Source organism: Lampetra planeri, chromosome 37, assembly GCF_965212315.1.
Source record: "Lampetra planeri chromosome 37, kcLamPlan1.2.h2, whole genome shotgun sequence".
Lineage (NCBI taxonomy): Eukaryota > Metazoa > Chordata > Hyperoartia > Petromyzontiformes > Petromyzontidae > Lampetra > Lampetra planeri.
Window position 1 is genome coordinate 7158953 of NC_136143.1, and position 27185 is coordinate 7186137.

At 50.3% G+C, this 27185-nt stretch overlaps 1 protein-coding gene across 3 annotated transcripts; it reads left to right on the forward strand.

Annotated features, from left to right (window-relative positions):
* The first annotated feature begins 355 nt into the window (after positions 1-355).
* On the forward strand, positions 356-26584 carry LOC144730997 (E3 ubiquitin-protein ligase DTX1-like). 3 transcript variants are annotated; one of them, XM_078611940.1, is made up of 10 exons: positions 356-699; positions 1768-1887; positions 18108-18966; positions 20692-20753; positions 22031-22171; positions 22862-22926; positions 24427-24585; positions 25098-25259; positions 25829-25918; positions 26316-26584. In XM_078611940.1, exons 1-10 carry the CDS (start codon positions 537-539, stop codon positions 26538-26540), a joined length of 2046 nt encoding a protein of 681 aa, XP_078468066.1. In that variant the 5' UTR covers positions 356-536; the 3' UTR covers positions 26541-26584. The 3 variants fall into 3 exon arrangements, with proteins under 3 accessions (XP_078468066.1, XP_078468068.1, XP_078468067.1); XM_078611942.1 differs by having other exon boundaries at positions 22091-22171; XM_078611941.1 differs by having other exon boundaries at positions 1771-1887.
* The last annotated feature ends 601 nt before the right edge of the window (positions 26585-27185 follow it).

The window sequence follows — 27185 nt, forward strand, 5'->3', positions numbered from 1 at the left end:
CCCCCAATCGCTCCCCCCTCCAATCAACCCCCCCCAACCGCCCCCACAATCACCCCCCCCAATCGCCCCCCCCAATCGCCCCCCCCCCAATCGCCCCCCGCCCCCAATCACCCCCCCCCCAACCGCCCCCACAATCGCCCCCCCCCCAATCGCCCCCCCCAATCGCCCCCCCTAATCGCCCCCCCCCCCAATCACCCCCCCCCACAATCACCCCCCCAACCACCCCCCCCCAAACACCCTCCCCAATCACCCCCCCCCCCTCCACAACGTGTTGACCAATCGCAAAGCCGGATCCCATCACCGCGCGGGCGTGGCCTAGAGCGGAAGTGGGCGGTGGCCTAGAGCGGAAGTGTCACGCGCGAGCTGCCAGAGGAACGAAGACAACAGCAGGCGGAGGTCGCAGTTGCTGCTGCTGCTCCTGCTGGCGCCGATTGTCTTCGTCGTCGCCTCTGTTTACAACTTACACAACACAAAAAATACACACATACGCTAGCAATCACAAGAATAGTATCTATAGCATTGACGCACGGTAATATATGATGGCGGCGGCGGGGGCCGTGGTGCTGCTACCTCCTCCTCCGCCGGCTGGCTCGGGCTTGGTCGTCGTATGGGAGTGGCTGAGCGAGCAGCAGCGCTGGAGGCCGTACAGCTCCCGCGTGTGCAGGCACATCGAGACGGCTATCGGGACCCGCGGGGCAGGTAACGTGGGCGGGGGGGTGGGGGAGAGACGCCGTTGCCTTTTATGGTGGGTTTTGACTGATGTGGTGGTGGATGTGGTGGTGGTTTTTTTGGGTGGGTGATGATTGTGGTGGTTGGTGATGAAGGGTTCGTGGTAGTGGTGTTGGAGGTCGTACTGTGATGGTTGTAGCGGTGGGAGTGGTGGTGTAGTGACATTTGAGGCTGGTGGGAGATGATGATGGTTGTGCAGGTGGTGGTGATGTGGGAAGCGATAATGTAGCGCGCAACGCTACGAACCTGGCAACACGAGTTCGATTCCTGCTCACGGCCAACTCTGACGAGTATCTGAACCGATCCCGGGCCTCCCCTAGGTCGACTCGGCCTCAAATGAGTACCTGGTGCGATGTGTAAACATCGCCGCTCGAGAGACACAAAGTTGGCCGGGCATAGTGCTGGCCACCCACCCCAACCCCCTAATAGGTGCTCGCTAACTTCATTTGGCCCAACATTCTGGTAGCCGAGTGTGCAAGCACATCAAGGCGGCGATTGCGAATCCTCTAGTAGGTAATTGGAGGGGGTGAGGGGGGGTCATGATGGTTGTGCGGCGGTGACAGTGGAGGTGGTGGAGGAGGCGATGATTGGTTGAGGTTGGTGGAGGCGATATTGGTAGTGGAGATTTTTGGTGGCGTGTGTAGTAGGCACATCGGAGTGAGAGGGGAAGTGAATTATGGAGGAGCCGGGGATTGGTGGTGATGGTGGTGGAGATGGGAGTTCATCTTAATCGAGGGTGGCGGTAATGAGAATAATCTATGAAGAGGTGGCGGGGAGGGCATTGCGATGATGGTCGTGATTGCGGATATTGTTGGTGGTGGTGTTGATGGGAGTGAGGGAGGTGGTGTAGGGAGGGTATTTGCAGGCACATCGAGGCTGCTAGAGGTGATAATGACTGGTGGCGGTTTGGTGGTGCTGGTGGTCATGATTGTGATGGAGTAGATGATGGTTGCGGTGGCGAATTTAATGATGGTAAAGGGTGGCTGTGGAGGTAATGGTAATGATGGTCGTGGTTTTTTTTTGCCGGCGTCGGTGGAGGAGGTGGTGGAGGAGGAAGCTCCCGTGGCGGTGGCAGCGTGGTGCTCGGGCAGGCTGAGCCTCTCCTCGCCTCCTACATCATTGATCTGCAATCCATGTGCCAGTTCCGCCAGGATACAGGTAGGCGACACACATGCTGCACAACTGACACATGTCAAAACATCACACACAGACATGGGTCTATTGCAGCAATGTTACAACAACAACTGCATTTTTTTTCGTCGGCATATAAAACCTTTTCCGACAGCGTTAAAGCAGACATTCTCCATCGGTCTTGACTTTTTTTAAGTCGCATCAGCAGTGTGGTCTGTTTTTTTTCGTACACCCTTTATATGTGCAGGGTGACTGATATTTGATCATTTATTATTAGAGGATTACAATTTGGCAAAATGTTAAGCCTGGTCGATAAAACTATACAGTCGTATGAATATTTTATCATACGAGTTTTATCCTTCTAAACCTCAATGTCCTCCATGGCATTGGCAACACGCATCATATCGATCTCAGAGGTTCGGGTGTTCGCCAACTTTTCGGCGGTGATTGTGTGCAGATCCTTCTGTTATGCGCAGGTGAAGACCACTCAAACTTTCTGGCAACAAAAACGAAAACTGAATTGTACAAGGAATATATTGCCAAGATTATAATCATCCAGGTCAAGACAGCTGTATCATAATTCTTAAATAATTATTGGTGAAGCTTTATTGACACTTGTATTATGTAAAAGTTAATCAGTTAGGATGTCCGTATTCATTTGGTGGCCCTGATCCAGAGCTTCTTCATAGGGCTCATCGCAAAGTGGGACATATTTTATTGACCCTGCACTCTTGTGGTGCGTTGACTTGGTTTATTCACCATGCATTGCATAACTCGCCATGGGAGCTTTTACAAAGTTTAATTAATGTGAGCAGGGTTGACACTTTGTGTGAAAGCCGGTGGATAAACTGACCCCCACCATGGGAACGTGGACATATCATGGACTCAAGTGGTGCCAGCATAGATGAGCATGATCCCATTGCTCATTTCAACAGGGAGACGATTTATTTGGGAACCTTAATTTTGGCAAAGCACAGTGCAGCAATGTCCATTGTCGTACAGTACTTGGACAAACTTTTATGTTCTTTGGGTCTTTCGGTAAAGTCACGTAGATAGGTTCAACGAAAATTACAAAAAAAATTAAAACTACCACGTTTCGATCGCAACACAAGCGTTCGTTTTTTCTTCCTGATGACGAACGCTTGTGTTGCGATCGAAACGTTGTAGTTTTTATTTTTTTCTTTGAACCTATCTACGTGACTTTACCGAAAGACCCAAAGAATATGAAGTCAAGCTTCAGACTTTTATGCTTACACATCTATGCTACCCACCTTCACCAGCCCACACTGGTATTGCTAAAATAACCGCCGTGACTCGCACCGCAGGGGAGGGAGCCCTTATCCAGCAGTGTATTGATACAAGTGTAATACACGTACCGCATTCATTTGAATAATGGCCCAAAAGGGCCATCGTTTAAACGTAATTTCCTTTCTGCATTAAAGCACTTGTGACGTCATTTATTTTATTTGCGGAACGCAACTGAAACATTAACCCATTCAAGTGGCATTGCTGTGGTTCCTTTAGTTATGTAATATACACTTAGCAGCACTTCTTAGCCTTATATTTTAAGCTCTATAAACTACAAAATATAGGTACTGTCCTCGAGATAGCCGCATTACTAATTAATTTTATATATTGGAAAGAAACTGAACTTCTTTACCTTCCGTTTAGAGCACTTCCCTGTTATAGTAAAATTCTTGGATGGCCTTCATACCATGTGAGAGTCCATTAACGGTGTAACATTAATGTGTTTGTGGACTTTATGGTAGTGTGGCGCGGTTGCCTGACATACAAATGGTGACCGCACTTTACAGTGTGGTGTATTCATAGTTTTACTTCTACCTTTTCATACTTAAACAAGAAAGTAAATACCACTGTGTATTTTTAAACGTTTTTTTGATACCTCTGGTGTGTTTTGACGGAAAACATTTGCATTGGATTTCACAGTCTCGGGGGGCGGGTTATTTTAGCAAAGGGAAACTTTTCCTTCAGTACTTTAAACTTATGGCGTGATTCCATGGTCCCGAATAAACGGAAGTCAAAAGCATAATTAATCAATTTGCTTTTGGCGACTCTGTCCCACCGCACACATAAACGCCGTGACCCACCTGGTGCGGATCATTCTGTTGTCATGTCGTCCAAGCGCAGCGAGGACGAATGCGCAGAAGAAACAAAACCTTGATTGGCGCATCCGTGTACAGCTCGTCGACATCAAATGACGTCGCAGCGCAGTGTATGCGAGAGCCGGGGGCTTATGGGACGCCGGGGTCCTGCCATAAGATTCACTTGTTCTAATTTTGCAAGCCCACAGCTTGTTTCGTTTCAGAATTCCAGTAAAACATTACTTGTGGAATTGGTGAAACATTCGAAAAATCCAGGGACCCTCCAGCAAAAGTCTGGATCCAGGGAGGCTTTCCTGGGTATAGATCTACATAATTCTTCTTCACCTTTAATCACGAATGGCCCCATTGTAATTTATTTCACAAACTTTGCAAGGCAGACTTGATTCCTTGCAAAAGGTTTATGTTTGGTGTTTGAACATCTTAACACCAGAAAGGGTAAAACCTATTCTTATTTTTTCATACTTTGATACTGAAAAAAAGGTCCCATTTTGTAGCTGCTCACCCCAAGCTATAAATGCTTTGATCGTGCATCGTCTTTGTACTGTTCGCCTTTTAGCGTTCTCTGCTCTGACACTGGTGGGACTAGGCCCTAAAGAAGGCTGTCTCTGGTGTAGGCCAATCAGCTTCAAAGACAATGTATATATTATCAGAGCATGTTTTTTTTCATGTTCACAACAAGTACGTGTGGCTTATGCTTACTTGATTCCTTGCAAAAGGTATTTATTTGGTGTTTGAACATCTTAACACCTGTTTTATTGCCAGAAAGGGTAAACCTCTTCTTATTCTTTCATACTTTGATACTGACAAAAAGGTCCCATTTTGTTTGCAAGGCTTATTTACGAGTGACTTTCATTTGACTACACGAGAGCCCAATGATATTTATTATTTTTGTGCTCGAGGCCTGGTTGGTAATATCGTGTTGAATCAATGTGCATTATTTTTTCTGTCTGTGATGGTTTGGTTTCCATGGTCACCTGTCAAGGGGGTAGGCTGTCCGTAAGGAGAGACAATATCAATGGTGTTTTGTTTTTATACAATTTTCGTGAGATGTGAGTTACGACGTTTGTGCAACTTTTCCTGCTCTCTCTCTCTTGTAAATGCCGCCACAGGGCGTTTAACGCCCACCTCGCATCGAGCGGGTAACAGATGATAAATCCTCAAATCTCATTAGGCTGTCATGACACTCCTTAACTGGAGGACATCGTATTCCTGGGGCCGTGCGCTGCAGCAAGGTTAATCAGAATACAGTGGAGCGGTTCTCTACAGCAGCGTCTGTGTAATTGCTGTGCAGGTACTATCTCTCTGATGTGTTTGGGGCACGTGTTGACCGTGATGCCCCAGAAAGGCTCCAGTAAAACGTCGGACATCGTGCCGCACGCCATGTGCTACAACTTAAAATGCACATCTTCGAGCTGTGGAGAGAGCATCGTCGATCTTACAGCTGTATATATAGCACGACCGCGGATAACCTACGCAGTAGTACTGCAGGTAACACCGTGAGTGTTTTGTTGACAGATGCTGGAGGGTCTCAACTCGGGTAGCATGATGCGGTTTGTGTGCCGACCAGCTCAGCTGGTGTTTAGCGTCTCCAGATTAGTGTGTGCATGTGTCGTTTGTTGCCATGGTGCCCGGAATAAGGTTGCTGCCTTCAAGGCAGCCAAATGGAAAAAAGGGGCATGTTGTGAAGTGCATTTCTCAAGACATTTCGATGGTTGAAAATGCGATGGGCCATTGCATTAAAACATTGGCCCATTAACTATATTACTTCCTACTATGGGGTTATTGACGAATATCTTGAGCTTTTGTTATGTGTGCATATGCACCACCACCAGTGTTTTATCGCAAAAACGTACGTTTGTCTCCATTGCATGTACTGCATTTTCGGCTCTGGCTTCTGGTCGCCAACAGAGATGCAATCGCTAGATTGCTCGTTTGGGTGCGGAGAGCGACATTGAATTTTGACCTTTCGTACATCGTTGTGAGTGTGCAAATGACTATACTATTTGTTTGTACAAGGGATGTATAATTCATTAGTCTTTTAAAGAGCTTCACGTGGTAGCTTCTACCCAAAATTTTCTTGTAAATGTTGGCAGTGGGCCTCAAGAACAAAAAAGAATAAAAAAAACAACTCGACACTTAGAGATCATCTTGCCTCTCTTGGCCAAAATATAATCTATAATATATTATTTTCCTTATAGATTGCTGCTATTGACGAATGTGCAGAGATAAATACATTTTCAGTTGCATTGTTATTATTAAGTGCAAAGTGGTATACAAAGATCACCCGTATAGGCTCATTTGAGGCCGAGTCGACCTTGCGGAGGCCCAGAATCGATTCAGATATTCATCACCGACATTGGCCATGAGCGGGAATCGAACTCGGGTCACCGGGTTCGGAGCGCAGCACGCTAACCACCCGGCCGCCTTGTATTCCTTGTGATGATGTTTACACCGCACCAGGTACTCAAGGACCGGTTCAATTATTCACCACTGTTATTGGTCGTGAGCAGGAATTGAACTCGGGTCGCCGGGTTAGTAGTGCTAACTACTGCACTACCGCTCCCCCCACTCGCACAAACACACACCATGCCCTCGCTCACAAATCTGCACACGCAGGCGTTTATCGCAGACTGAGAACTTTCCGTGTTCAAGGTTCGAACGAAAGAAGGCTCTGAATCTGTTCCACACGTGTTATTTATAAAAATGACTGAGTTTATGTTCGCAGGGTTGGCCCATCAGCATTCATGGTGGTACAAGCACACCCATTAGCATGGCAGAATGCTGCTAACAACACCCTTACCGACGTTCAAAAATAAAGCGGAATATTAGGTGTCTTCAGCACGCGCGTACATGTTCGTGATGGATGATTACAGCCGTACAAGGGTGGGTGATAACTCTGCAGGATTTGAGAGGCATGAGTGAAGCAGTGGCTGTAGTATTGCTTGCGTGCAATTACACAAACAGTTGTGACAAGTTGTATGTTCACTCGGGCATGTAGATACGTTAATTTTTGTGCGTATTATTATACGATATTAATTTATTTTACTTTGCAAAACACTCGATACAGATTTGGCACAACGGGCAGTTGTAGCACCCTACTGAAAGCACGTTAAGAGTTGATAAGGCTATTGTTGTTGAGTCGCAGTACAGCCTTGCTCAAATCAGCGTTGACGCTTTGCTCGTTTCCCACTGATAGCCACTAGCCAGTGGTGGAAACGTCGCATTCCTATGACGGGGGTTGAGTCTAACAATAAAGCAACCAATATTTACCTTCCCACAAAGTGGTATATATTTTATTGACCCCAGAGGGACAGTGGGCTGAGTCAATGCCCCCACTCCCAACCTGGCTTTGAACTCGCAGCCTTCCGATAGCGAGCCGCTCGCTCTACCACTGAGCCACCAGGCCGGACACGCACATAAGATGACACGAACGATTGTTGCAAGGTGTCTGGTGGCTTTGGTACGTAGTTCGTTGCGCGCGACGTATGTTTTACAGGATTTCTTGTTTAATTGCTTTCGTTTGTAAAACACCCAAGTGCAGAATGGCCCAGCATGTGCAGTTGTAGGACCCAACTGAAAGAGTCTTGAGGTTTTTTGCGGATATTTAATAAAAAAAAAGGTTTGAGTCACGGTGCCTCTCTGCTCAGGAGTTTTGGGTGGTTATCATCTAACGTTTGCAGCCCTGAAGCAGAGCTGGAAATTCTACATTACCATGGCCAGGGGGGCTAGTCGTACCATAGTGGCTACTCAATTCTATCAGCTCATAAAGGGGTGAAGTATTGAGTTGACCACCGACCAGCCTATTTTCCCCTCAAACCCTCCTGCTTGCCGTGTCACTTGGGCCCTCGGATCGCGGCGTGAATCGTGCATCACTGGCCGCGATCAGTCGAGTGCTGGATGAAGATCTCGTCAAGCCCGTTTGCCTTTGACATTTACGTGGAGTAACGATCCACCTAGCAGCACCATCACACAGTCCTCATCTCATCACTCCTCCTCCTCCTCTGTGCAAGTCCTTTTTCCGCCGCGTTGCATTCTTTGGCTGCCACTCGGTCACTATCGCCGGACCGTTGGACGCCATTCCCTTCTGGCGACACGTCCTGCCCAACGAATAGAACAAAATTAGTATTGTTATTATTTTTCACACCACGTGTTGTGACTTCCCCGTGTCAATAGCGGTTCAATGTTTTTGCAATTCCTTAACGCCCGACGTGCGTGCACGATTCTGTAATTGCAGCCACCGAAATGTAACACTGTTTGTGTGCGAGGTGTGAATTGCATTGGGTTTAAATGGCTCTGGTCAGCCACCTCCCCTTCCCCCCTCATCAGAAAACACTAATGAGTTTCTCTCCACAGAAAAAAAAAACTGCACACAAATGCCCACCGACCAAAACGGCTGCATTCATCACCAAATGCCGATTGGGGGGGGGGCGGGGTAGGTGGAGGTTGTGGGGATTGTGTGCGCACGTTTATCTGGGCAAGCCCAGGCGCCGCGAACCTCTATGGTGGATGTTTAAACGACGGGCGGCTCGCTGGCGCAAACGCCGCACGTCACGGCAGGTGTTGCCCGCCAGATATGCTTGTGTACGCGTGCGCAACGTGGCAATTGAATATTCCACTCAACTGCGCCGGGAAGCACCGGCATATGGTGTGCGGTGCGATGGGGATTTACTTTCGAGAAGTAATCGGTCCCTGGTCCTGCCGATGACGCAATTGTGTTTTTCAAGTTTTGTGTTGTGTGGCGCTTTGGTCAGACCGCTGCTGGATGATAAGGACCCTCACCTATGCCGTGCAGGTCGCCGGGGTTATTTGGCTGGGCTTCACCATGCCTATCGGTGTCTGGGGGTGGGGTTGATGGGGCGGGAGCATAGATGTGTCAGCATAGAAGCACAGTACAACAATAGGTTGTGGTGCACTGTTGTTGCTGACAACGTCACGAGGACCCGCAGCAGTTTATAAGACCTGTCGTGCATGGTGGTCACTCATCCGCGCAATTATCTCGGCTCAACCACGCTTGGCTTCTGAGATGAGATGTGGTCAGGCGCACTTGTGGTGATTCAGTCATAAGCATTTTACAAGTAACACAACTGGTACTTGTAACTGTGGTATCACTGTAATTTAGTCTGATTATGGTGGCTTTCCTAAAGGGAAGTAATTGTTGGCTTGACTTAACTCTGGAAATAGAGAGCACTTTGAAACCATTGTAGGCTTTGTGCCATTCATGACCCGTACGCATTGGCTGCAGCTGTCCTCTCTTTAACCCAAGCTGCAGCCTCCCACCATTTCCCCTTTTTTAGTTTCAAAATCGTTTCTTTTAAAGGTTGTAAACAAAAAATAGTCTTAAGTCTTCATCTGGCTGTACGTGCAAAACAACGGTAATCCCATTACAACCTGAAAACAGTGATAGTAATCCAGGATCACTATCGCGCTAACACCCCAACACCGTGCGCGCATCAGATAGTGCTCGTTATCATTTTAATAACGAAGCGTTTCCTCCGCAGCAGACGTGGTTGAATCCTTGATGCTGATGCGTCGCCCTTCAGCGCCAGCAGGTTAGACTCTTCCCAGTCGTGCGCTTCGTGTTTCTCTTGCTTCTCCCCCACCCCCCGCCCACCCTTGCCTGCAGCTGTGGCCACGATGAGTGGAGGGAGCCTTGTTTTCGAGAGCCGCGTCGATAAGGGAAAAGGTTTCGCGGCGGCGTACGGAGGGAGCCACCGGGTTACCTCGACACTGCGCGCAACTAGCGAGGTGTCTTGTAAATAATCTCTAAAAATGATTGTGGGCTCTCAGAAAGAAAAAACATCAGCCCTGCCCTCCCCTCCCTGGGCTTTTTGTGGCGAGAAAACGATCGGAATCTCCGGTTGCATTTTTTCACCTGCGTAATTTGAACTTGATGTTCAGTATGGATTCGGCTGAACGGAAACCAAGTGGCGATTTTTATTTTTAGTTTGATGTGACCCGTGAATAGATCATAGCCACGAGTTCGCGGTTCGTTTCGGGGGCTTGTAGCCTCCGCGCCCCCATCCCTCGCGGAGCAGCAGCGAGCCCAGCTCCTTGGCCTTTTCCGATGTTCTCTATCCGACGGCGCTTGCGAGTAATTCCTCCGCCTGAATAGCCCGTCTGCCACTTTCTGTGCATGCAGCGTTAGGGTCCTGGGGGAGGTGACGGGCCAGAAACCCAAAGGATGGCGTTCGAATAGCTTTTCCGTCGTTATAGAAGTGGCTGGGGGGGGGGGCAGGGTTAGGGGGTGAGTTGTGGGGGGGTAGGGGTGGTTTTCAGGGGGTGTGGTGCAGTAGCCTTCGAAGAGGCACCATTGTGGTTGGGCGCTGGAATTCGTCTCTGAAAAGCGCGTCTGCTGCGCAGTGCGCGCGTGCGAGCATGGAGCGAGCGAGGCGAGCCGCCACCGAATAAAAGGGCCCCTGTGTTCCGGCATCAGAACCCCCTACTCCCTTTGCTGTGGACCCTGCCCATTGTCCCCAGAGGCAAGCGGCACAATGGAGCCGTTGACCCTGGGATAAATAGCGTAAGTGGCAGCAGCGAGCGGTGGTGTTCAGCGTGCACGCGCGTGTGTGGGGTGGGGGGAGGGCAGGACGTTGTTACTGGATGGAAGGAAAGGCGGTCGGTCGCTTGTTGCGAGGGCTTTTCGAAGGGGGGTGCCACGGTGGTTTCCCGGCGTGTATGAGAAAGCGGGCTTCCATTGCGAGCAGGGGGCCCGGCAAGGCGGACATCTGTGAAGCGATTGAGGCGGCGTGTGTGCGTGTGTGCGCGTGCGGAGGGGGCGGCGCCGGCGGCGCATTCCGCCGCGCTCCTGTACACAATGAGCCCCCCGGCGTCTTCGCGCCGTCGCGTCAGAAAAAGGGCATCGCGCCGTTTGGCTCGGGACCCCCCCCCCCCGGCGACGCCGCGCAGCACGGACGATTTTTGCACGGCGGGTCTCACGTTTGGCACGTTTGAATCGTTCGTTTGTAGCCGGAGGCCGCTCATGTAAGATCATTGTTCTGGCAAAAAATGTTCCATTGTTATGGTTGACCAGGCACACGGTGGTGCGTGTCTGTCGTGTGCTCCTAAACAGTCGGTAGATCGCACAGAAACTACCGTGTGCTGAGATTTCTGACCTCCCTGGCCCCCCAACAGTAGCTCGGCTACGCATGCGGCCAGTGCGATAGTAGTACAGCAAATTGGTTCATGACCCATCCACGTGTCGGCTTTCTCTGGCCAATACAGTTTCCATGTCATACAAATGAGTTGGCCAAACATTCCAATGCAGAGCCCTAATGAAACTAAAGAATCCAGATTCTCAGTGAGGAAATACTGGATAAGTAAATGGACGAAAATAAGAAAAAAAAGAGGAACATTCAGACATTTGTCAAATCCAATGCTGAATGAAGGTTTCCAGCTGTGTCAGTCATGGGGTTTTTTTGACCATTTTTAATCATGCTGCCGATGTGTGTTCAGTAATCGAACTCGGGTCAGTGAGTTTGTAGCGCAGTGCTCGGTAATGTTGCATCATCACTCTATCCCAAAGTAAATATGTAATTCTTACATTATTTTTTGATAAAAGGGTCCTGCAGCTTTTAATAGAATCTGTCAGATGTGCCCACTCGTCGAATGCGGAGTTTCTTGTGTTGAGGGCACTGCATGCAGAAAAGGCCGGTGGGCGTCTCTATTTATCGCAGCGCCCTGCGGCGGGTGGCATGCGTTTTTATCTTGAGGTGAAGCTGCCGCAGCAACCGAGCCCTTGGATAAACTATGCCAAACGTCCCCCCCCCCCGCCGTTGAATTTTAACCTCGTGGGCGACGCTGTTTTCAATTTCTTCCCTTCCCGGCTCAACCCCCGCCGCACTCCAGCAGTCTCGCGCTCCGCTCTCGTTCCGCTCCCAAATAGCGGCGGCGGCGGCCCATTGTCGCGAGCCGATGCGGCAGAGAGCGCCCCTCGGAAGACGTAACGTCTGGAAATAAAAATGCAAATCGTCCCGGTGGCGTTGCGGCCTTCGCGCAACGGAGTTGCGGACAAAGGCTGTACATTGGCACTCGTGAAATAAGTAAAAATGGGAGCCTCCCCCCCACCCCAGCACCCGTTATTGATGAGCTGATTAAACACAGGGGTACCCACGGTGCCAGCATCGGACGTGTCATTATAAGTGACGATGCTAGGGCAGTATAAATAAAAATGTTGGAATCTGGCAAAGTTCATAAATAAGAGAACGGGAGTGGTGGGGGAGGGGATCACAATGACAATAACGGGCATTGGCAGAAATATGTGGATAGTCATTTGTTTGTTTGAGTCATTGAGGGGAGGCGGAGAGGATTGTTACAAGCCAAGGTCATTGAGGCCCATTTAAAGTTTCCACATGCCCATTCAGAAACGAAGCCATTATAACACAGATGATCATTAATTACTGCGGTATAATAAAGGGGAAACTCGGCCCATTAGAGCTGCATGGCCAAGCTGTGCATTATTCAGTGTGTGTGTGTGTTTGCAAGCGCGTTTTTTTCGTGCGCGCTCGCATTCTCAGCAGCGTGTTGACTGCTGGCTTGGAAAAACCTCAACATTCCGTCAGTGGCCTCGCCATTTCACGAAAGCCACATTCCAGGATCGTTAAAGCCAATCAATCAGGCCGCAGCAAACAGAGGATTTGTTTCACAAAGGGCCGAGAAGCCTATCTGTGCCGGGATGGACCTTGGGGTAAAGGGGGGCAGTGTCGCGTGGGTCAGGGATCGAAAGGTTAATTGGATATGTTTTAAGTACTGCCGTTCCAGTAATGGCACCGTTAAGTTTCGGTTGTTGCCGTCGTCTCTGCCTTTTTTTTGCCATGATTTAATTTACAGCGCGGCATTAAGGGTGCCATCCATTATTAAACAATCATAATTAAACGTCGGTTTGAACCGTGTGCTTGAAGTTTTGGAATTTTTGTTAGTAATTTTTTTAACAAAAAGCTTTGAGCATCAGGAACAATCACACCCAGGATGTGGGGTGGTCACATGGCAGTAGCGTTGTGTACCGCTTGTTGCAGAGGTTCACGGTTCGAACCCAGCAGGCCGCCCTGGTTATCATTGAGGGTGTATTACCCATAAAATATGCGCCTTCTGCTTCGCGGCAGATGTTCAATATTCCCTTGACGCCATTTTTAAGTGAGATTGCTACTGTGTGCCAGTGTCACGGTCCAAGTTTGGGAAATTAGCTGCAAACTACTCAGTTGGGATTACACAGCAACATCGCCCTCTACTTTCAAATTGGAGTGACACACACCTCCTTCGTGATAGCCTTCCGCGAAAGAATGGAGCAAATACCAACTACTAAGTTATTATATTGATGAATACCTCGGACCTTCTCAATTCTTGATGTGTAGAGTTTTCGAGGAATAAGATTCATCTTATCAAATCTTCACTACTCAAGTGTATTGTTGATATAAATCTAGCTGTGACTGGTGTATTAATATAATTCTTTAAAAATAAATGATAAAGGAGGCTGCCACGGGATAAGCGTTTAGCTCACTGGATTTGCAATCCAAAGGTCACGGTCCAAATTCTACACCCAAGAGTATTAATGGATACACCACAGTTGTATCAATCGGCAGATGGCGAGCATGTGGTGGGGTGAAGTGTGGGTATTCCCACCTATGCAGGACATCTTGCCCGAGTGGAAGAATAGGCCAAATACCATTGAGTATATCCCTCCACTTGAGATCGTTCTGCCAGCAGTGGCATGAGCAAGTCAATGCAGAGCTACAAATTTTTTTTTTAAAGGATGATAGCATTTTGGACATCCCGTAATATTTTATATCACGCGCGCTGCAATGCCCTCCCGGATGCATTGGCCGTGAAATGGAGTGTTTGGATTACTAAGTGCTATCGACACGCGTGATGCCACTCTAAAGGCTAATGAGTCGGTGCGAGGGCGCGCTCGTTATCGATCTCTATCAGCAACGCAGGAGTGTCTCCGTTGCTCGTGCGTTAACTCCGCGCATCGTGTTTGTGTGCCGATCCAGCTTGTCGGTGGTCAGCGTGACCCAACCGGTGCCAGCTTGGGTTCTAACGGCACTTGCCACGTTCTGCCCATGACCAAAAACCTCCCGGGATGCCACCAATCTTGTCAGATTCCTTTAGAAGCTAAGCAGAATTTGAGCCTGGATGTGTGTGCGGATGGACAACCACCATGCATTGACATAGTTTATTTAGGCTGCTGCGGTGCTACGTTGTCGGTAGGGGGCAATGCATTCCACTTGTACTGTACTATGCACCAAGGGCTATGCTTTACGCTTTCAGCCTGTGCTGACCAGTGCGTTGAAGTATGGTCAAATAACCCCCACAACTCACACGGCGTGAGGATATGCCCTCTTCCAGCAGTGGTTTGACAGAAGGGCTGTGAGTGTGCATGTTCTGTATTCTCTAAGTGCAACGTACAAACATCGATTTGTGGGAGAGTTGCCACCTCTGGTTTCCCGTAAAGGTGAACGAGTCGCATGGGTAGGGTTCTGCAAGGAAAGGATGCGGAAGATGCAGCATTGCAGTACGACCTGGATGAATGTGTTGTCCTACTGGTGCTAATCTAGCACGTCGTGAGTCAAAGACTCCAATCAGGCCATGTCATACAACGGCCCACGGAAGAGGATACCACGGAGTGACCTTTCCAGAATTTTTTACACATACACGGAATATATTTTGTTAACTATTCGGCAGTATTGCTCACTAGGAAAGTATGAAATAGGTGTACTGGTTTTCCTACAGCCATGGTAGGTGATATTTGGACACATCGGAGCTCTCTGTTGGAGAAATGCATCCTTGCGATGGGCATACAGAGCAGTGTAGGTATTAAGCCTTTAATCCAAATCAACTGTAGCTTTGGGGGCTTTGATCAGCCGCTCCGTCCCAGAGAGCAGAAAAATTATATTCGTTTTGCCACCGCCCCGAATCTTTCCGTGCGATTTAAAAAAACGCTGCTTTGATGTTAACATTTACGCTTAATGCATTGCATTCGTAACCGACATTCAAAAAGGCCAGTCTGCCAGTTCATGCCGCGCCATTGAGATTCGTAAAAGTGCTTTGTTGTTAAGCGAACCGTTGGATTTCGGGTTTCGCAGTGCTAGAGTAGCCGCTGTTAAACGCTTACCCCGAGAGCGGTGTAATTTGGTTCGACTCTAGAAAGGCTGCAAGCGTGAACACCAGAGTGGAGGCAGGCACCGTGCAGCAATAAACACAAATGATCGGCAGTGGTCTAATAACCACCACAGGCTGTTGCTGCGGGCAGTTACCACACTCCCCGCTATAACCACGCAGGGCAGTTTCCGTGCGTGTTTACCGTCGCCTGTGCGAGTGGTACCCAGTTGCCCAAACACCTGATGGCACGCTGTGAATACATACGTGCTTTAAGTCGGTGTCAACCCGAGTGTGTGTGTGTGTGGGGGTGACGGTGTCGGGGAGCTCTCGTGGAGTGAATGGTGAGCGCGCTGTGCATACCAACCCCCGGCGGTCGCAGCCAACAACAGTCGTGATTCATCTTCTTGGTTCTTTCGGTAAATTCACGTAGAAGGGAATAATAAAATAATAAAAATGAAACATAATCAAATACAATTCTCACGACGTTTCGGCCACAACTCAAGCAGCCGTTCTCAGGTGACAGCCCTGTTCTTCACCTGAGGACGGCTGCTTGCGTTTGGCCGAAACGTCGTGAGAATTGTATTTTATTGTTTTATTTTTATTAATTTATTATTTCCCTTCTACGTGACTTTACCGAAAGAACCAAGAAGATGAATCCCTGCAGTCACGAAAGCTTTAAATCGAAACAGTCGTGATTATCTGAACCAGCCCGATGTCTCCCCTAGGGTTGATTTAGCCTTAACATGGGCAGCTGGTGCAGTGAGCAAAACATTAGCGACTGGGGAGACAAAAGTGGTCAGCCTTGAGAATTTCCCTCCACTTGAGATCGTTCTGCCAAGCAGTAGCATGAGCAAGTTCATTGCAGGGCTGCAACTTTTTTTTTCAAGGATGATAGCTTTTTGGACATCCCGTAATATTTTATATCACTTGCACTGCCATGCCCTTCCAGATGCGTTGGCCGTGAAATGCGCTGTCTGGATTGCCAAGTGCTATCGACGCGCATAATGACACAAAAGACCAACGCGTCGGTGCTGTGTAGGCCTTAATCGTTGCTCGTTGGCAGCACTTGTCCTAACAGTCTTTCTAGGCTAGACTGGGTTCTTTGTCTTTGTAGTGGGCAGCAGTGACGCAGCAGTTAATACACTTCTGTAATCCGGGTGAACTGCATTCAGTTCCTGGCCATGCGCAAAGTCAGTGACAAATGGGCCTCTCGTAGGTTGACTCAGCTTCAAATGAGCAGCTGGTGTGGTGTAGAAAACATCGGCACTGGGGAGATAAAAACGGTCGGCTGCGGGGTGCCGGCCACAACGGCTTTTTGTGTGCACTGCAGTTCCTTACGAGGCGCTCGCAAGCATCGCTTTTACCCGTAGTCTATAAGGGTATATAGGTGTGTTTAATATAAGAGTATATTGTTGTTTATTTTCATCTTTTAAGGCCTCGTGAATCAACGTCACGTTCGAATTTCTCATCGCTGTTGTATGCGCCCATTCTTCTAGATGCAATAAAGCTTCAAATGTTGACGTTTATGTGTGTGTTTAACGAACAATGTTCCACTGTGTGCTAGCTGTTAGGCGCACTGAGCTTGCCACTTACAAAATAATTGTATTTTTGGTTTGGTGTTTTTCTAACACGTTTAATTTTAAACGTGCGAGTGCGTGTTTTTCACAAGCATGAAAGGCTTTTGTTTCCCGAATGAAAGATTAAACGCTCCGCCCGTCTTGGTGCATAATTTATTAGCAAGCGCGAGACCCACGCGGGGCCTGTTTCTTTTTTCCAACTTGTTTTTGTTGTTATAATTTATACTTTTCTTATTACAAAATCAAAACGTGAATGTCTGCACGCTCGATTGTTCAACTGCATCAATAACGGAGCCCTTGCATACCTTTTGGCTCTGTTGCGGATTTATAGTCGCGTGTAATACGCGGCATTTGTTTTTATTTTTGGTACGGGGAGGAGGTAGGAGGAGAATGAAAAATGCCAGCTCTGTCAAAAATCAAAAATCATTCCTTTATTTAAACACAGAGAGAGAGCTGTTCATGAATGAATGGCTGCAATGCCATCGCCAGGCCACACGAGTCGCAGTCCAAGCTTTCTTCATCAACCTCTATTTTTCCTCATGCAGTCAGTCCTCCAAGTAACTGTAATCTGCTAACCAGACTCAACCACACTTGGCTCCCACGGTCAGGATTGTACACGTCGGGGAGATTTTGTTGTGACGTTTGACCAACTGTAAGAAGGTATTCCGAGTCGACCCCTGACTTAGATTTGAACTCGCGACCTTCCGACAGTAATGCTTTGTCCTCTAACCACGGTGGCAATTAGCTCGGCAGAAAAATCCATGTGTTAACATCCAAACAAAACACAAGGGGCACTCGTTAAAGCCGATTAAACAAATACCCATATTTACCCGATGCATAATCCTTTCCAGTTCAACGTTACCTGCCATATTGACATATTTGTTTCGTTTATTTTTCTATATTGTACTCCAATCGTGATTTCCTTTATCGGCATCATGTCGTGAGATGGAAGAATCCGTTCAGATCTTCCGCAGAGCAGTGCAGCCCTTAGTGTTGGAGAACGGCCCACGGAAGTGGATGATGCAAAACTTCTTCTGAGATCTATTAAAGTAACCTCCGATCGACACGGGGCAGCAATTTTCCACCCACCCTGACACTAGGGCTAAATATCGTCATTTGGCAGGAAGACCATTCCTATTGCTGGAATTTAGCCAAATTAGGTGGAGAGCCATATTTTATTTGATGGGTTTTTTTGAGTGCAGTCTTTGTTGAATATATTTCTATAAAATATAATTGCTTCCACCATGTGTATTTAATCTCCTCTGTTTCCCACCTCCACCACCACCACTCCCATTTTATCCTCTCCTCCCTCACCACTATCACCACCACCACCACGACCACAACAAATCACCACGACCACAACAAACGACCACCATCCCCAACCTACCGTCACCGTGACCTCTGCGCTTGCCTTCGCCGATCATCATCTCCCCGCCGTTGCCGCACCGTTCAGGCACCATGCGCCCAATCCGCAAGCGTTACTTCCCGGTGGACTCGGCGCCAGGCCGCGGCATCGTGTGGAAGTGGGAGCAGGACGGTGGCGCGTGGACGTGCTACGAGGCGGACCTGTGCGCCGCGCTGCAGGACGCCTACGAGCGCCGGCGGCCGGGCCTCGACCTGACTGCGCTCTCGGGCCTCCCCTACTACGTCGACTTCTCCAACATGTGCCAGATCAACCCGCGCACCAACTTCCGCCGACGCATTCTCGTCACGTACGAGGCGCCGTACCCGCCCGCTTCAAGCCCGCCGCCGCCTCTTCCAATGCATCCGCAACCCCACTACCACCACCAGCCGCAGCACCACCAGCAGCAGCAACATCACCAGCAGCATCAGCAGCATCAGCAGGCGGGCGGTGCTGCGTTGGGACACATGCAGTTCGTGGCGCAGACGCTGCAGCCCGGACCGGGTGCGGGTCAGGGAAATGGTTCGTCGCACAGCAGCGGACCGCTGGTGACGGCCGCCTCCTCTACCTCGCCGGTGCCGACGCAGGCGGCGGCGGCGGCGTCGTCGTCGTCGCCGGGCAGCCCCGTGCCGCACGCGCAGTCGACCCAGGCGTGGCCGCTGTCGTGCGGCTGCCAGCAGTGCCAGGGCCGCCCTCCGACGCAGAAGCGCAAGGCGAGCCAGTCCGGCATGCCGGTGCCGGCGGCGGCCGCGCGCCCGGGGCCCCCGCCGCTGTCGCCGACGTCATCCGTCGCCGGTGTCGGGGTGCCGATGCCGCCGGGCCTGATGGGTCCGGTCGTACCCATCAGCCGGATGGGGCCAACGACCAGGGGTGGCCCAATGAGGCTTGCTGCTGCGCTGCCACCACCAGGGTGAGGGTTTGTACGCTTCGCGGGGAATGTTGGTGTCACCGTGGTCAGTGTAGCGGTGCACTACGAACCTGGGGAGCCGGGTTCGATTCCCGCTTCACGGCCAACACCAGTGGCGATTATCTGAACCGGTTCAGGGTTCTCCCCTAGGTCGACTCGGCCTCAAATGAGTACCTGGTGCGGTGTGTAAACATCGCCACTGTGGCGTGGTGTTGGCCACCCACCCCCTTGTGTGCCGTGCCGGCCTTCATAGGTGCTCGCTAACAGCACTTACCCCTACAGTCTGTTGTTTGTTATATTATCATAACTTTTAAAAGTGTATGTGTGTGTGTGTATATATAAAAAGACAAAGATCCCCCGTATAGCCTTAACAGACTGTGGGGGCAAGTGCTGTTAGCGAGCACCTATGAAGGCCGACACAGCACACAAGGGGGTGGGTGGTCAGCACCACGCCCGGCCGCCTTTGTCTCCCCAGTGGCGATGTTTACACACCACACCAGGTACTCGTTTGAGGCTGAGTCGACCTAGGGGAGGCACAGGACCGTTTCAGATAATCGTCACTGATGTTGGCCGTGAGTGGGAATCGAACTTGGTTCGCCAGGTTCGTTGCGTTGCGAGCTACATTATTGCTTTTGTACACCTCATGTAAACGTATAAATGCTAAATAACATTTTAGTCCATCCGCCTGCAACCTTTGTGGACAAGCATTTGGTTAAGCAGCAAACCCGGCACTGTTTTTTTTATGAGACTTGGCAGGATGAAGCCTCTAGGACAAATGGTGCTGGGTCGCTTTATTGCTATTGGGCAAGAACCGTCGACAGACACCTCTTGGTGTCTGTTCAGCACGGCGAACATTGTGCTCGGTTAATTGTATGCTGCTGTAGTGGATTGTGGTTAGTTTTAATATTATACAGACGAGGGTCTGCTTCGCTTGCTTCGTAACGGTGCCATAAACAAGCGTTTCAAAGCATGACATGATGATACATATTCAGCATGCTGTCAGGCCTTGAACAGAATGCAAATTTTTCTCGCTGACAACATCAGTCTAGCCACTTCCCACAAATCTCAACCAGAAAAGCTAATTATTCTGTCGGCTCGGTATTTTTCCTGTCATCTGTTTATCGCTCCTCGCCTGCCAAAGACTGCAGCAGAAGTTGCTTCCTTCACTTCACAGTTTGCACACGCGTGCTGCACTTTCCCCATCGTACGAACTGCCGTAACGGTTCTCCCAACTACCGATCGCCAGCGAACGTGCCCGAGATCTTGTAAGATCTGGGACGCAGCAGGGTTCTGCCCGCGTTGCGCTTTGCATGGGGGGAGGTCACCCTGCGCGAAACTGCTGTCTTCGCAGTGGCTTGCGGGGATAATGCGGTGGGCCAGAAGGGCAGTGCGGCTCAATCTGTTCTCATGCTTGACGCCTATATGCTTCCACGGCTGATGTCCCAGTCACTGAAGGACCCCGCACTGACCAGCGGGGCAAAGTATGCTCGAATAAATCCCTTATCTTGTAATTTTGAGGAACGTGTTGACTCTCATCTCTTACACCTTCAATCAAGGGTGTAGGCTGTTGCTGTCCGCTTGGCGTTTTTGTGCCTGTGCTCAGTGACCGTGACGCTGGGAAGGGGTGCGGAAAAGCCCTCATCCCGTCGTGGCTAGAAACAGGGGCTCTGCACGTGTACTTGTCGTGATTTTACGTCTTACAGTTGACCTTTTCTTTCTTTCTTTAAGGATGCCTTCACTTCCAGGAAATGCAATGAACCTTCCAATATCTCTGCAGTCTGCATTTGCAGGTAGGCCTAGTGATGTGATAGAAAAAAGACACATTTATAATGGGGACATAACTTATTTTCAACGCGTAATGGATTTGGAATGCCTTTGAACAGATCAGAAGATGTATTACGCGTCGATCTTGTGATCCCGTTTGCCGTCTGCTGCCTTCGGTTTTATGTCTATTGGAAACTTGGCACGCGCGCTAAGCCGAGTCACGCAATGGTCACTTCTTGAAAGAGAATCTTTCCCTCTGCTGTTGCAACTGCTGCTGCTGAATCGTAATATTAGTCTGACCTCCATAACTCGATACCGTCGCCCCGTCGAGTTTAGATTGCTTACGAACAACACGGAGGGATGCTGCCTCGGTGTGACAGGGTAGCACACTGGGGGAGTGGAGCGTGCGACGAGGGCGGATGGTGTAGGGGGGGACGGGGGGGTAGAGGATTGGCCAGGCACCAGGCTACGAAATGCAGGGAAATCAAGTCGGAAAGGGGGTAGTACGGGGGGTCTCATTTTAACCCATGCACCCAGGGCCCATTCTAGCCATGCTACACCACCACCATCTTGGAGCGGAAGATGGCAGCCTTCACGCGGGCCACTCTGTTAAGTGTGAAATCGCGATGAAAGCCATCAACGCGTCGATCACCACCAGCTTTAGACGCAATAGGATCTAGACGCTTTATAGATTAATAGGATGCTGCTGCCGTAGCATTACGGTGAGCAGCACACCAGACTTGCAATTCAGCGGTCGCCGGGTCAATCAGATCTCCCAGCGTGGCAATTTAATCCTTGGGCGAGTTTCTTCAGTTTCGTTCTCCCTCAGCCTCTGTCGCCACAGCTAGTTTGAACGACAGATCGCGTGTGATGGGGTAAAGTGTGGGTACTCCCGCTTCCAGAATGTCTGCCAGCGTCAAAGAGATGACAAATATCCTCTAGAGCAACTATGTAGCTCGTTCTTGTGGAGGCCCTTCCATCAGCAGTGATGTCAGCAAGCACTTGCAGCGCAGCACCTTTTTCCCTTCCTGCTCACAACACAGAAACATTCCCACACTACTTAGCCGTCCTCCGTCACTTTCTAACTCGCGTTCCTTGCTTGCTATGTTCTAATCCTGCCTCTCACCCTCTCCTTGTCTTTCCCTGCCCTTCTCTGCCTGCCACTTCATGCCCTCGATCTTCTCCTTCTCTACCCTGTTGTTGTTGCTCTCTCTGACCCTTACTACTCTACTGCACCTCCCCACCCACCACCCCCAACTCCCCCTTCCGCGTGCCATCGTTGGCCCGTGGCGGTCGGTCCCAGCCGGCGGGGGGCTGCTCCCCATGACTCGCGCCCTCCCTAAGCATCTCTTCCATCCTCCAGCCGTGAGCAAGGACGAGCTGCGACCCGTGCCCGGCGTCTCCGGCACCTGCCGCAAGATCAAGAAGTCCAAGGGCAAAAAAGGTGACGACGCCGCTCGCTCGGCCGTTCCCCACCCCCCCCATGCCACGCCACCGGCTGTGTCCTTGGAGTTGACCGAGCGAGGCTCATCTGGCAAAGCCAGCAGCAGCAATCATGTGAAAGACTCTCCCAGCAGCAGGAGACCCCGAAATTCTAAACGGGCTGAGAGAGTTTGTTTAAACAGTTGCCTCCTGCATTAATATTGTTTTTTGTGAAGGAAAGAGGATTTCAGAATAAACATGTTTAATTTGTGGGGAGGTGAAATCAGCTGTGTTGTGTTTCTTTTTTACTGGAGGATTGTTAAAGATTAACATTTTGGAAACCTCGCGTAAGCGTGTGATTTTGCCCATTCCCCTTACATCCGTCGGGAGAGAGTTGTTTAAACAGCATTAATTCTCGCCCAAGCATTGCGTCAAAGTGTTGTTATGAAGCTTCGCTCTGAGCAGCATGCGCTTTGTATGCTCAAGATGATTGTACATTTTTAGTGATCTCTTCGATAACCTCTCTCCTTTCTCATCTTTTTATTTTGCCTATCATGGGTTCAGTTCCGGATGGGGGGCGGGAGGTGGGGTTTCCAAAATGGGCATGTGCCTGTCCTTTTAAAGAAACAACCGTCCACGTCCATTTTGGCGGTTGTGCATGGATAATAGAAATAGCAATATTTAACTGATAGAGCTGTTTGTTTGATAATAGGAAAGAAATCACCTGAAGATGTGGTGAAGAAATACCTGCAAATGATGAAAAACCCACCAGACGAGGTGAGCTGACTGTGGGCAAACACCATCTTTTCCCCGTCTGTAAATAACTCTTTGCAAATAGGAATACTACTGGTTTCTACTGATTATATATTAATCCACCTCTACTGTGAGGTTGTCCTTACAATTCTGTCCAAAACATCTTTCCCTGTGTTGTCTTCTCTGTGTATGTATCTCTGCTTGTTGTAATTTTTCTTCGTTTTCGTTTACCGTGGTTGGTGTCTCCGTTTCCCCATTGTTTCCCACGATTTGTTGCCTGCATTGGACCTTCTCTCCGCCCCTTCCCTTCCCCCACCTCTACAGCCTATATAAGTCCCTATACGTTATTTCTCCGGGCGTCTTTCTGTGTGTGCCTCTCCATGTGTGTGTGTCTCTTGGTGTGGTGTTGCTCTGGTTGTCCCTCTGTGCTGCCCAAAACATATTTCCCTCTGTCTTCTCCGTGTATGTATCTCTGCTACCTCGTGTCTGTTCACGAGTCCTTGTCCTCTGTTTACGTTGGTATGTTCAGTACAGAAGATGAACACAAAATTTTGCAGTCTTTTGTAATAAGTGGTCAACCAGGTTAGTGTCTAACTGTGTTGTTGGCCGACTGGTTTGCATCGCATTGTGTTTCTAAGGTTTGTTGAGTTCTCGTCTCCCATCTTCTTGCTGTATTTGCCTCCGTGCAGTTTGCCATTCTCTGTCTGCTCTGTGTGTAATGTCCCTCTGTGTGTTCCCTCGCTCTGTGTTTTGCCCCATTTTCACCTGATGATGAGCGCTTGTGTTGCGTTCGCAACGTCGTGATTTGTTTAAATTTTATTTGTAATTTATTTAAATTGTATTTTATTTCTACATACGTGACTTTACCGAACGAACCAACGAGTATAATACTATTGGTATTTGGAACGGAACTTTCCCGAGGGGATGTCCACCAGCGAGATGGAGCGACGGCATTCAGTTAAAGTGAAAGTTCTTACATGGGTTATTACCTCTGCAGGATTGAGAGGCGGCGGCTGCTTTGCAAGGCCTTCGTCTGAAACAAACTAAACTCGTACGATTTTTATTTTACCCGTTAAGGCCCACTGAGCTATATGGCTCTTTTTCAGAAGCGACCTGGGCCACATGATAGCTCAACGAAGTGACTTGTCGTGTGGAAATTTATTGCAGCCAAATACTCTAAACGTGTGATGTTGATTCTAAATGTGGGAGGGAAAACCTGGAGGACTCAGAGAAAAATCCACACGGCCACGGGGAGGGCACGCAAACTCCAAATATGCATTTGTCAAGGTCGAGATCGAACCCACAACTTTCTGTTAACACGTCGACACCGTGAAGAAACCGCATCTGATGATGATGATTATTACTCTTATTCACATTCATTCTTTACTAATTGAAAACCTGACCCGATCATGGGCTCCCCTTCGGTTGGCTCGGCCTCAAAAGATCAAGTGAGCAAGTTTGAAGCTTTGCCGTGTAAACTCTCGCCCTGCTCCCGCCCACCCCCGTGTCCCCCTTGCGCGCCAGGACTGCACCATCTGCATGGAGCGCCTCGCCGTGCCCTCGGGCTACGAGGGCATGACGGGCTGTACGGGCGTGCGGGCCGACGGACTGGGCCAGCTGGGCCGCTGTGGCCACGCGTTCCACCTCCTCTGCCTCGTCGCCATGTACAGCAACGGCAACAAGGTGCGGGCGACACATCCTCGTCTGCTGTCCCGACGGAGGGGGGCGGCGGCAGGATGATTTTGTAATGAGCGTGGGGCGGTGTCATGTGATGATGTGATGTTTGTCGTGTGAGCTTGTTGTTGGCAATGTCCGGGAAACAAACTCAGTCTGCCCGGGTGAAAGACGGGAAGGACGACGGCAGATTTTATTTGAAAGGACGCTCGCGATCTGACGGGGTGGGGGGGCACGGACGTGGGAGCCCGTGAAAGTATGGAAACGGTGGTGACCTGAGTTCGACTCTCGGTCACGTCCCAACAGCAGTGGCAAGTGATGCCTGAATCGTTTCAAGGTGTCCTCTATGTCGGCCTCGGCTTCAAGCGAGTGCCTGGTGGGACGTTTAAACAATTTGCCGGGGAGACAAAGCGGTCGGGCATTGCGCCGGCCTCGCTAGGTGCTTACTCAACAGCACTTGGGCCAAATAGTCTGCGTAGGCCTACATGGGAGATCTTTTACCTTTGTTAATTCCTCTCCAGGATGGGAGTCTGCAGTGCCCGACGTGCAAGACGATCTACGGGGAGAAGACGGGAACTCAGCCGCCCGGCAAGATGGAGTTCCACGTCATTCCGTTCTCACTGCCCGGCCAGCCCGACTGCCACGCCATCCGCATCATTTACGACATCCCGTCCGGCACCCAGGTGCTCGCAAGTCCCCCTTCTGGCCTGTGCCCCCCCCCCCTCCTTTGATGGAAGATGCACTGCAGCAGCGTTACAAGATGCACTCTAGTCAAGTTACATTAATCTGTTGGTAGACCGTCATGAAATTTTTCAAATGCAATATTTGTTGGTTAGGAACAACGTCATACGAGCTTGAAACCTCTGATCACTGGTAGTTTTTGGGCCAACGTATTTTTCCAACGCAATGCGGCAGTTGAATTATACTTCCATGAATATCTTTTTTCAAACGAGTTAGGCAAGATATTGCGTACGCATTGGACAATACATCTACTCAGCAGTGCGGCAGCTGCCGGGTAGCTGTCGGTGCAAAAATGCGTTTGCTTGGGTGTGATAAATTTGGCCGGTTTTCAAGAGTGCAAGTCCCCCCCCACCCCGCCCAAAAGCAATGCAACTTTGTACTAAAAACTTTACGCAGAGGGTGGTATTAACCTCCCCGCACCATCCTTGACGTTTTGTTTTTTTGTGACATTGCTCTACCTTGCACCCCCTCCCCTACCCTGTACCCCCTTACGTATGCTGCGTGCCAACAGGGGCCAGAGCATCCAAACCCGGGCAAGAAATTCACGGCCCGCGGCTTCCCCCGCCACTGCTACCTGCCGGACAGCGAGGAGGGACGCAAGGTAAAGGGGGGGGGGGGGGTGGCTGCTGCTGCGATCGCCCACAAATCTGCCAATGGACTGCGGTGCGGCCGTTCGTACCGCTGGGTCGACAGCGCGAAGCCGGGGGCAATTAAGGAAATGAGCAGCGTCGTTTCGAAGGCCCTGGCACCACGATAGCATCCGCCGCAGAGAGAGGAGAGGCTGGGTCGTGAGAGTTCTCGAGGAAGTTATCGATTCGATGGGAAGTATAAGAGTGAAAGTAAACACGTTATCAATTGTTACAAATATTGAGTAGTATATTTAATTCCATTCAATTTCGTTACCCAGGTCTTCTCTTACCGTTTGCATGGTTAAAATATTGGCGATCCGGTGCGGCTGCTGCTACTGCTAACGCCGCCGCCCCCCCCCCCTCCCCCAGGTGCTGAAGCTGCTGATCGTGGCGTGGGAGCGGCGGCTCATCTTCACGGTGGGCACGTCAAGCACCACGGGCGAGGCGGACACCGTCGTGTGGAACGAGATCCACCACAAGACGGAGTTCGGCTCCAACGTGACGGGCCACGGATTCCCCGACCCCAACTACCTGCAGAATGTGCAGGCCGAGCTGGCCGCACAGGGCGTCACAGAGGCCTTGCTGCTCGACTAGCGTGCGTCCGGGCCCCGCCCTCCCGCCCCCCCTCCCGCCCCCCTCCTGCCCCCCTCCCCCCCTCCCGCCCTCCTGCCACGTTCGCTTCCAACTCGGGCCAGTGGCAGCGGCCAATTGACCGAGAGTCGATGGTCGAGACCACAGGGGGGAGTGAAGCTTTGCCCGCGTCCGTGGCCACCCCTCCCCCCCGGGGTTTGATCTCACGTTCCTCCCGTGCCGACTCTCTGTCGTCTTTACTTTCTTCCGAGTCATCGCTCGCCTTTTGCCGTAACCTCTCGAGGACCTGGCACTTATTAATCGATCAGTCATTAAGATCGTCCTTACCTTACAGCCTTGTACATGCGCTTCGCTGTTAAAATCGTACCTCCCCGCTGTGAACCCCACGTTCGACAACTGCGTTTGTGTGCAAGCGAAATCCGGAAGCCCCGGTGACTTTGCTTTTTGTTTGTGCTCTAAGGCTGCGATGGCGCAGACAGCGGTGGCTGCTGCTGCTTTGCACTGAAGCTTTCGGGGTGGGTGGGGGGGTGCGTGCGTGCATTGCATGATCACATCAGCAGAGAAGATTTGGTTTGGAGGGAGATGGCGAAGGGGGGGGGGGGGGCCCTTTTGTGTTTCAGGGCGGCGGCAAGCACTGTGTGAAATGGC